This window comes from Borostomias antarcticus (genome assembly GCF_949987555.1).
Source record: "Borostomias antarcticus genome assembly, chromosome: 9".
Taxonomy (NCBI): Eukaryota; Metazoa; Chordata; class Actinopteri; order Stomiiformes; family Stomiidae; genus Borostomias; species Borostomias antarcticus.
Window position 1 is genome coordinate 30,737,756 of NC_140242.1, and position 11,157 is coordinate 30,748,912.

Genomic DNA, 11,157 nt, shown 5'->3' on the forward strand with positions numbered 1-11,157 from the left:
TGTGTGGGTGCATGCGTGTGTGTGTGCGTGTGTGTGTGCGTGTATGTGTGTGTATGCGTGTGTGTGTGTGTGCGCGTGGGTGCGTGTATGTGTGTGTGTGTGTGTCTGTCAGTGGCGGCTGGTGACTCAAAAAACTGAGGAGGACAGGAGGAAGAGAGGCGAACCGCCCATGGGCGCCGGGGGGCACTTTCCCTCAGTCAGTTATTATTTGAAATATCAGCTTTAAAGTGGATTTACAGTCAATTTTAGCATATGAAAAACTGAATAACACTTTTTTTTAACTACATGCAGCATTTATTTATCTTATTCATGATAACATATTACAAAACAACAATAAAACATTGTAAGCAATAAGTTGTAATGGATTGTACTCTTCTCTAAAGAGAGAAAATAATTGATATTGGTGAGATGCTGGAGAGGAAATAGGTTAGGTGATATAGGCTATGAAAAATATTTTTGATTAGGGGACACTGAGGTGTGCTGGCTCTCAAACAGTTTGTTGGCAAATAGATTTGACAACTGGACAATGGAATACGTTGCACAGCAAATGCAGTATCCAACAGTTTGCTCATGGCGAGCTAGCAATGGTACAGCTATGGGATTAGCTCATTTGGGTGCTGTCAAAGCTGCCACTCTTATGTTGCTATAGCCTCCAATTATCAGAACATAGAAGAGGAATAAGCACAACAAAGCGATCAATTCTCACGCAAGCAGGAGCCAGGCTGTTCAGTGCATTTCTCCCATCCGGTGTTGTGACCCAGTCTCTAGAAGTGTTTTGGACGAGTTGCCGACAGTTTGCGCCTCCAGCCAATCAGCAGCCTGACTATGCCGTAGCCTGACGTGCACCTTGTAGCTAACGTTACCGGCTATAGCGACAGTGGAACTGTCGTGTTCAGACGGCTCCAGCTCAAAAAGTATTTATGTCAGCTTAGATATTTAGATGGCTAGAATCAAGACAAATAGACAAACAGTTTGATGTATAATATGTCCCATTATACTTTCGGATGTATTATATTATGGAGCTACGAACACACAAAAAGTCTCCAATGGCACAGGGAAGAGAAACACAGACATCAACGCCGACTCAATCGGCCTTCACTGTGGTAAATCTGTATTCTGGAATGTGATTGGACTAACAAAATGTCAATATCTGAATCCTACTCAGACAGGGCCGGAGTACTGTCCTCCCTTGCGGTAATTTTTCAGCGTTTTGGCCAATCACAAATTAGCATGAAAAAATTGCATTATATTGATTTAATATAAAAGAACCCGCCCTAAGGGAGGCTAGCCTCCCTTCCATAGATATCTATGGGTCCTCCAGCTGCATGTTATAGATGTCACTGTTGGAGCTTTAGAATTTCAATAATGGTTTTTTATCCATAGGGAAAACCTGATGTATGAACAAAACTGAGACAATATTAAATATTAATTATAAATAAATAAATGCATATATTGTATTTTAATCCCTCTCTTCTCTCCAAAAACTGAGGAGGACTAGTCCTCCCCTGCCTCTATGGACGAGCCTCCACTGGTGTGTGTGTGTGTGTGTGTGTGTGAGTGACATGATGGTGTAGGCATGTCTGTATGCTCTGGCTGCTTCATGATATCTACTCTGTGTGTGTGCGTGTGTGCGTGTGTGCGTGCGTGTGTGCGTGTGCATGTGTGTGTGTGTGTGCATGCGTGCGTGTGTGTGTGTGTGTGCACGTGTGTGTGTTCTGCAGATACAATGGGGAGTGGGAGATGGGTAGAGAAGCTCTGGAGGACATCCTGTACAGAGCTCAGCTGGAGCTGTACTCTCAGCCTCTACTGGTGAGACCTACGTCACACACACACACACACACACACACACACACACACACTCAGAACAACACCTACACACTGAGACCAACACACACACACACACTGAGAACAACACACACACACTGAGACCAACACACACACTCACCGAGACCTACACAAAGTTACTTACCTAGCTACAGAGTGAACCAACGCCATCAACCATCATACTAACACTATAAACAAAAAAAGATTCAACATCCAACACATCCTAACGTAACTGTAAATTCAGATGAGCTGCTCTGCATGTTGACCTGTGTGCGTGTGTGTGTGCGTGTGTTTGCGTGTGTGTGTGTGTGTGTGTTCATGTTGACCTGTGTGCGTGTGTGTGTGTGTGTGTTTGCGCGTGTGTGTGTGTGTGTGTGTGTGCATGTTGACCTGTGTGCGTGTGTGTGTACTGTACGTGCGTGTGTGTGTACTGTACGTGGTGTGTGTGTGCTGTACATGGGTATAATGCAGCTGGCCAACGCCATGAAGAGCTCTCTGCCGGAGAGCGCCCCGGACGAGCCTCGCGGGCGCAAGGTGCTCCAGGTGGAAGTCACGCCCACCATCAGCCGGATCTCCATCTCGGCCATCACCACGGCCTCCATCCGGCGCCATCGCTGGAAGAGAGAGGGTAAGACTGCACTGCACCCTGGGAGAGGGTTAGGAGTTAGGACTGACTGCATTATTAATATGTTTATTGTTAGATGAAAATACATTTATTAGAAGCTTTTTGAACTGCTTAAGAGTGTTAATAAAAGTCTTATTAGTTTCTTATACATACTTATTAGCCATTAATTATTCTCTTATTATGCACATTACTATGCATTTTGCAGTGCCTTATTAAGGCAATTAAACCCTTTATTATGCACTTGTGAGCGATTTCAACTCGTCTGCATTGTGTATTTTTATTGCACCTTGGTCTCCCGTGGGAAAAACGTTCTTCTAACAAATCAACTTCGCCACAGGAAAGCTAGCTATAGAATAGTATATGTAGTAAGTGAGTTTAAGGGGGTGTGTATAAACTACTAGACTAGTATAAATAACTAGGACTGTCAATTCAACGTGTCAAGTGAATCAATTAATTATGCACAAATTAACATGTTGATTTAATTAACACAAATTCATTGAATAAAAAAAATATATATATAGACAGAGAGAGAGAGAGGGATCAATTTTGTCCAGCGAACCCCGTAGGCTACAGAGAGCAGGCAGCACAAAATGAGTAGGCTAAGTCTACCGCAGACAAACTCGGTCGCAAAATGAATTGCAATGGACTGCAGGACTGTTGCTATGTTAGAAGACAAGTACTGCAAATTACGTCCTTCAATGCAGCTATCAAGAGGCACAATAGTTTTGAAAATCCACGGACATATTGGCACAACTGACTATGTTGCAAAGATTGATGGATAGCCTTACACATGGCAAGATATTGCAAATAGTAATTTAATAAAACAATATATTGACTTGCAAAGCCACCTTTTGTAATGTATTTTCAATGCTCGTCTGCCACAATAATAATGAAATTTATTTTAATTGAAATATATTAATTTGGGTTATTTTCCCAACAAAAAAATGATACAGTACATGTGATTAATTGCAATTAATTAATTAGTTAATTACATTATGTAATTCATTAGAATTTTTAAGAAAATAAATCGATTGACAGCCCTATAAATAACATCCGGCTGCATCCCCAAATAGCTAGCTTATCGGTAGCATAGCTGGTTAGAACAGTGTTTTTCCCGAGGGAGAGCCGGGTTCAAATCCATCTCTGTGCAATAAAAACAACGCAGTTGAGTTGAAATCGTTCACAAGTGCATAATAAAGGGTTAATTAACCATAATAAGGCACTACTATCACTTTAGATCCAGTAGTTGCAAAATGCATAGTAGCGTGCATAATGAGTGCATAATTCACGGCATCAACAATAAACATACTTATAATGCTATTATTAACACTTATAAGTGTATTATTAACACATGTTAACGTTAATAAGCATCTTATAAGAATCGTATTACCTATTAACTAATGCTTAATAACAGAACCTTAATGTTTTTCTATTAAATGATCTGATTTTGGTGGCAAAACATTTTTCATAAAAAATCCATCATTATCAGGCCTTCTTAGTAAGAATGCATTCTCTACTTGGGAGTCACTTCAGATAATGACTTACCTTACTTATCTTTTAAACATACTGCTGTTCAGTACCTTGTAATGGTTACGGTGAGGAGCCTATTGACAACCACTGTCTTGGGTTAGGGTTAGGTTAGGGTTAGGGTTAGGGTTAGGGTTAGGGTTAGGTTAGGTACTGTACTCATTGTTTTAAGCATGTGTTGGGGAGAAGCAGAAGACGTAAGAAGTCCTTCTCTGTTTTCTCTCTGGTTGTCGGAAGGCCTGCTGCCCTTTCAGTGTAACCCACATCTTCATGAGTACTGCATAGTGCATATTTTCTAGATTGTTTTATTGCAATATTGTATTATGACCATTTAGTCTCTTCCAGTTGTGCCAGTCTACCTGTCTCTGTTGCTGCTCGCTCTGTCTCTTGAGTGCTTGTTGCTGACTGTGTGACACACTTACAGTCTAGGAACTCTGCTCTGCCATGGCTCTAGCCTCATAGAGAATCTCAGGACCCCTAGAGTCTGGCCTGGGATCAGTTCCATCATTCCCCTCCCTGCTGGTTGAGGTAGTGATTTGGGAAATGAACTGATCCTGGCCCCGCCACTAAGGAGCGTGTCTCCTCCCTGTGTTGTTGTTGACTCCCAGATTGTTTTGACAACTCAAGTGAAGCAGAGCTCAGCGTCACCATCAGTCCTAGCCTCCACCACCACAGGCGCGCCTCCTGGGACCCGGCGGCCAATCCGGAGAGAGGAGGGCGGGGCCACAGCATCCTCCCAGTCACACTTGAGGGTAGGGGACAGGGGAGGACACAGGGGGCAGGAGGGAGGGGCCTTCTGGCTTTGACCCCCCCCCCTCTCCCTAGAGTACTCTAATTCATCCAACACATACTGATGTTTACAACCTCCTAAAACTACCCCCCTACTACCAGACATCTCCCCCCTGGTTTGTACTTGCATTGCATCGGCCCAGAGAGCTGAGGAGTGTCTAACCCTAACCCTACTGGGTCTGGAGGAGGTGTGGGTACTAGGGGTCATTGCTTGGAGCTTCCATTCTGTCATCAAGTCCTCCCTCAGCTCGCCATGCCTCATATTACCTCTGCTCCCAGGTCCACCGCCGCTTGTCACTTACTGAGCATGCTCACAAGTCTCCTCTGAAACCAGACCTCCACTCTGGGCTCCATCAGCCGACACCTGAGATATGGTGGTAAACAAATAAACAAACAAACCAAGCGAATGTGGACTAACTACTCTGCTGCTCACCTCTTGGGGCGAAGCACAGAATGATAGAGCCTCACAAGCTTTTTATGAATTTATTAATTAGGCCGCTTCAGTTCCAACTACAGAGAACTCGTGGTATTTTGGGCCATCGGCACCCCTCTTTGGTACAGAGTCCGTTCCTCTGGGAGAGGAGAGAGAGAGAGAGAGAAAGGGAGACTTCCTGTCTATGTGCTGAGTCTCATCTGTGATTGAATGATTGTTTTGTTGTTTGATTAGCAAGCTCAGTGAGTGAGAAACAGGCCCGTCCCAGCCTCCAAGCATGTGCATGCAGAGACTAATTCACCTTCAGCTGATCCAGTCCCACCGTGATGCGTTTGACCGCAGACAGTCAGCCGGGAAATTAAGCTGACGTCCAGCACTCCACAGCCTCTGTGCCTCATGGTAACAGGACCAATACATCGTGCTGTTCAACTACACCACAAAAAGCCATCTTAGCCATCTAACCCTAACCTGTTTGACTGTGTGTGTGTGTCTGTGTGTGTGTGTGTTGGTGTGTGTGTGTGTGTATGTATGTGTATATATATTTAGTTACTGTATGTGTGTGTTCACCACATGAATTTGGCACTCATGTATTCACTTCAAAACTCTCTTGGTTGCCATTTGAGTGAAATGGGTACTGGGTACTCGTACTGTAGATCACTACTGGGTACTCGTACTGTAGATCACTACTGGGTACTCGTACTGTAGATCACTACTGGGTACTCGTACTGTAGATCAACAAGGAAACTGACGCTTTTATTGCAGAGCAACAGAACTGTTCTGAGAATCCAGCCCTGAAACTCTCTCTTATCTCCTGTTTCAGCATTTATTTTTAGGATACTGTTTCCCCTTTTCGACCAAGCCATTTTGAGGGCCGGTTCGGAGCCGGTGCCGAATAATGAACCAGTTTTTCGCGTTTCGACAGATAAGAACCTGGTTCGTGGCCCGAAAACTGGTTCAACTGTGGCCCTAGTATTTTGCTGGTCTGGAACGGAGCCGCTTACGCATGGATGTATTAGAATTAATCAACAAATATGGTGGGCGTTGAGGCGACAGTAATTTGGCAACCTAGCTTAATGGTTTGCGGACATTGTAGCTAAATCTGTCGATGGAAAAAATATCTTAGTTACATCACGATTGAACTATCTATCGGTATTTTTTATTATATGTGTGGTAATTATTCAGTTTGACGAATTTACGATGTAGCTATAGCTAACTAGCATTAGCCCAAGTTGGCAGCTTCTGGTCAGCGATGAGAGACGGAACTCCAGCCCGGCTGATAACCCTCCGTCGAGGGAAGGGAGGGTGCATCAGTCGGCTGCGATCCTTGGCAGTACCAGCCTACGTTATGTCTGAATACAATATAATGGCTATTTCTAAATAAAGAATCCCTCCAGTGCACAAGCAACTCCCCCAAAGATAATAATGAAAAGCACAAGCTGGCAAGTGGAAAAGTTCAAGCATAGTTGTGTTTGGCTGAGATATGAATGGGACATCGGACGCAAAACTAGCAATAGCCAATCGGCTACAGCTGTGCCAAACTCAGCTGCTTAAACAGGTGATGCACATTTACTTTGTGAAATTCTCTGATGACCCCTCCGTTTTGGGCTTAAATTAGCTTGAGATCAGGACACATCACTTTCCCACTTCGAAAGCTTAGCTTCAGTTAAGATAGGATTCATTCATTCAGGGCGTAGGGATGAGCCCTTCGGTTTGACATACAGCCGTAGTCTGCCATCATAGCGTTGTTGTGCTTGAAGTTGCCGCTGTTGCGTTGTTAGGAGACGTATACAATGATGTGACGTAGCTCTGGTCGGTAGAAAGGCACACAGGTTCGCGGAAGGTTCGTAAGTTGAACCAGCTCCGAACTGGCACCAGCACCGGCCCAGAACCACAACCAGGTTCGGATTGATGAAAAAGGGGTATGTGTGTACCAGCGCTCTGACAGGTTTGAGACGGGCCCAGTACCAGCGCTCTGACAGGTTTGAGACAGGCCCAGTACCAGCGCTCTGACAGGTTTGAGACGGGCCCAGTACCAGCGCTCTGACAGGTTTGAGACGGGCCCAGTACCAGCGCTCTGACAGGTTTGAGACGGGCCCAGCTGGCTCCGCATCAGCTCTAATTGGAGTGCTGTTGATCCAATGAGAGGCGGCTGGACTTGACGTTCTCCTGGGACGCGTTCTGATTGGCAGGCCCACCTGTAACTAACTAGGCAAGCAGCCAATTGGGCACAGGTGAAGTGAGGAGAGTGGCTGGAGAGCATGCGTGGCGCATCCCTCTGGTCATGTGCATGTCTTTCGGTCCCTTCTTCTCTCCCTCCTCTTCTCTGTTCTTCCTCCTCTCTCCTCCCCGTTTTCTTCCCGGCGCTCCGTCTGCCTGTGGAGCTCCCAGCCGGCCGGTCTGCTCGCCTCGCACTGCATGATGGGAGCCGGTCCAGCCTGGGCTCTCCTCCCCGTCTTCTTTAATATCAGTTCACAACCTGTTCAACTCTTTTTTCCCTTGTATTTAATTTTGTCAATTCCTTCCCTTTCAGCTTTCAGAACAATGGACCTCTGATGGATAATTTAAAGTGTTTAGATATGTCAATTTCTGTCTGTCCTAAAGCTGTTTGATCTGATTTTATTCTCCACCAAATACGTTGTTAGTATGACCTAGGCTTAGTACACAGTAAATAGGCAACCATGTTTTCCCAGCTTGTTCTCTGGTCAGCTGTTTGGTATTTCCCATCTCAGTGGTGCATTTCTTCTCAGTCACTCAGACTTGCTCCCAGCCACTCGTCATCTGTCTTCGCTGCCTCTGAGTGATGCACTACTCAGGCTCTGGCTGGATGGCTGCGTTGGACCCAGACTGCAGCGTAGATAAGCACGGAGGCTTCCAGTAACCCTCAAAGCCCTCGTTATCAGTTTAGGAATGCCCTCATCAAAGCCCTTATCAGTCTGGGAATGCCCTCATCAAAGCCCTCGTTATCAGTTTAGGAATGCCCTCATCAAAGCCCTCGTTATCAGTTTAGGAATGCCCTCATCAAAGCCCTCGTTATCAGTCTGGGAATGCCCTCGTCAAAGCCCTCGTTATCAGTCTGGGAATGCCCTCATCAAAGCCCTCGTTATCAGTTTAGGAATGCCCTCATCAAAGCCCTCGTTATCAGTCTGGGAATGCCCTCGTCAAAGCCCTCGTTATCAGTCTGGGAATGCCCTCGTCAAAGCCCTCGTTATCAGTCTGGGAATGCCCTCGTCAAAGCCCTCGTTATCAGTTTAGGAATGCCCTCAAAGCCCTCATTATCAATTTAGGGATGCCCTCATCAAAGCCCTCGTTTATCAGTTCAATCTAAATCCAAACTGGCTCAACTGGTTTTAAGTCTGCCATGAAAATTATAGGGAGAGAAGAATATCGGCCCCTCCAAAAAATTTATGAACAATCAGTTATAAAAGGAGCACACAGAATCTTAAATCACCCATCCCATGTCCTCCACCCAGAATATGCACTTTTACCATCGGGTAGGAGATTCAGAGTCCCGATGTGCAGACTAAAGCCATCGTTATCATTTTAGGAATGCCCTCTCAAAGCCCTTGTTATCAGTCTGGGAATGCCCTGTCAAAGCCCTCGTTATCATTTTAGGAATGCCCTCTCAAAGCCCTCGTTATCAGTTTAGGAATGCCCTCATCAAAGCCCTCGTTATCAGTTTAGGAATGCCCTCATCAAAGCCCTCGTTATCAGTTTAGGAATGCCCTCATCAAAGCCCTCGTTATCAGTTTAGGAATGCCGTCATGTGCTGGGACTGACAGGAGAGTCACAGTCTATTCTGGTCTCTGTATTCTATCAATCTACAGTGTTTATTATGGGATATTCATATCTTATTTTCAATCAGGACACGTTTTATTTTAACTTTTTTTTGGGGGGGAGGGGCAGCTCTGCTTTTGTAACCAATACTGTGATTCATTTAGAGCGCTGTTCTTTGGGGGCTAGGGAAGTGGAAGGTCTGTAGTTGGGAGCCTGTGAGGGAGAATAGAAATGGCAGATTTAACCTGACCCACCTGTGGCTGAATGGTAGTATTGAAAGATAATACAGACTTGCCTCAACTAGAGTCTGTGTCCAGTTTCATCTCCTTCGTGGGACCCAGATTATGTCCTAATAATCCTGACTGATCAGCACTCTGCCTCTCATCCGTCTCTTTGTCTATCATATTTCCCTCTCCTGTCCTTTGTAGATGTGGACGGGATGAGCGGAGGGGAGGAGTCCTTTAACGTCAACGACCCAGACGAGGGTTTCTCCTCGGGGGCGTCCAACAGCAGCCAGCCGAGTGCCTCGAAGGGCGGGGCCGGCGCGGGGGGGCCCCGGGGGGGCAGTCTGAAGAGCAGCGGCGGCGGCAGCAGCATCAAGAAGGCCGTGACAGCCCGCATGTCCCGGGAGAAAGAGAAGGAACGGGAGAGGGAAAAGGAAAGAGAGAAAGAGAAGGAACGGGAGAGGGAAAAGGAAAGAGAGAAAGAGAAGGAACGGGAGAGGGAGAAGGAACGGGAGAGGGAAAAGGAGCGCGAGCGAGAGGTGGAGCCCCAGGCCGTGCTGCGGAGGCACCAGCAGCAGCGCCGGCAGCACTCGCCCCCGCCCGGCCCCGCCCTGGACGCCGTCCAGCTGAGCCCCATCAAGAAGCACCTGAGCTTCCCCGCCGGCGGCCCCGCCCTGGCGCGCACCGGCAGCACCTCCTCCTCCAAGTCCTTTGACTGCATGACCCTCGACCTGAACGGCCAGGGGGGCGGGGGGGCGGCGGCGGCGGGGAGGGGGAGCGGGGAGGGGCCCCTGGCCGCCCTGGGGCTTGGGGGGGGCGGCGGGAGCGAAGGGGGGGGGCTGGGGGCCGGGGCCAGGGGGACCCACCGCTACTCCACCATCAGCCTGCAGGAGGAGCACCTGGTGAGGCCGGAGGAGAACCAGGAGCTGCTCCCCCCCGGCATCCCGCTCACACAGCAGTCCCGCTCCCCCAGCTTCAACATGCAGATCATATCACAGGTGTAGCAGGGCGGAGCGCAGGTACATGCATGTGTACAAACACATACTGTACATACCTACAGGCACATACTGTACCGTATGTGAGCAAGCACACACACACACGCACACACACATGCACACGCGCACACACACACACACACACACACACACACACACACACACACACACACACACCAGTCGTGCTCTGACTCTCTCTCCCCACGTCCACATTGACATGTCCTTTCTGCCTACTTGTATGACCAAGGTGTTAGATGGTCCTCTCCGCTGACAAGCATTTCTGTGTGTGTGTGTGTGTGTGTGTGTGTGTGTGTGTGTGTGTGTGTTTGTACAGACAGCAGGAGGCTTTTGTGTTTGGTCGTCTACTACCCAGTCATACTATGAAATCAGTGTCTTCAGAAGCAGTCAACAGGTGGAGGTTTCTAAAGAGAATGCGTAGGGTTGGGTTTATAAAACTAGACTTCCACTACCTACTGTTCAGGACAGGAGGAGGCAGGACAGGACGAGGCAGGACAGGAGGAGGCAGGACAGGAGGAGGCAGGACAGGAGGAGGCAGGACAGGAGGAGGCAGGACAGGAGGAGGCAGGACAGGAGGAGGCAGGACAGGAGGAGGCAGGACAGGAGGAGGCAGGACAGGAGGAGGCAGGACAGGACGAGGCAGGACAGGAGGAGGCAGGACAGGAGGAGGCAGGACAGGAGGAGGCAGGACAGCATCCTACTGCGTCCTTTCTGCTTACCACACTGAGCATTTCACCTCTGTGAAGAAACACAGAAACACTTCAACAGAAGGACAAAACCTTTAGGAGAGTCAAATTACTGTAGCGAAGGGTCTATAACATTTCCAAGATATACGTTTATGACTGAAATGCAGAGTCTATTTTGTATTGAATCAGCAATAAGACTACCGTCGTTGCTTATGTGAGACGCTGAGCATTGTTCTCGTGTCTCATGTTAGTTTCTGGGCTG

The 11,157-nt window shown here is 47.4% G+C and overlaps 1 protein-coding gene across 1 annotated transcript in view; it reads left to right on the plus strand.

The window, feature by feature from the left end:
- The window catches only part of LOC311312991 (hyccin 2), a gene marked incomplete at its 5' end in the record, with an annotated part of 27,341 nt that extends 16,783 nt beyond the window's left edge, over nt 1–10,558 (plus strand). The window contains 3 exons of the mRNA XM_084442998.1: nt 1,722–1,809; nt 2,296–2,452; nt 9,401–10,558. Coding sequence (XP_084299124.1) covers nt 1,722–1,809; nt 2,296–2,452; nt 9,401–10,200 — 1,045 coding nt within the window. The 3' untranslated portion in view covers nt 10,201–10,558. The remainder of the gene's footprint in view (nt 1–1,721; nt 1,810–2,295; nt 2,453–9,400) is intronic.
- Between the last annotated feature and the right edge of the window lie 599 nt (nt 10,559–11,157).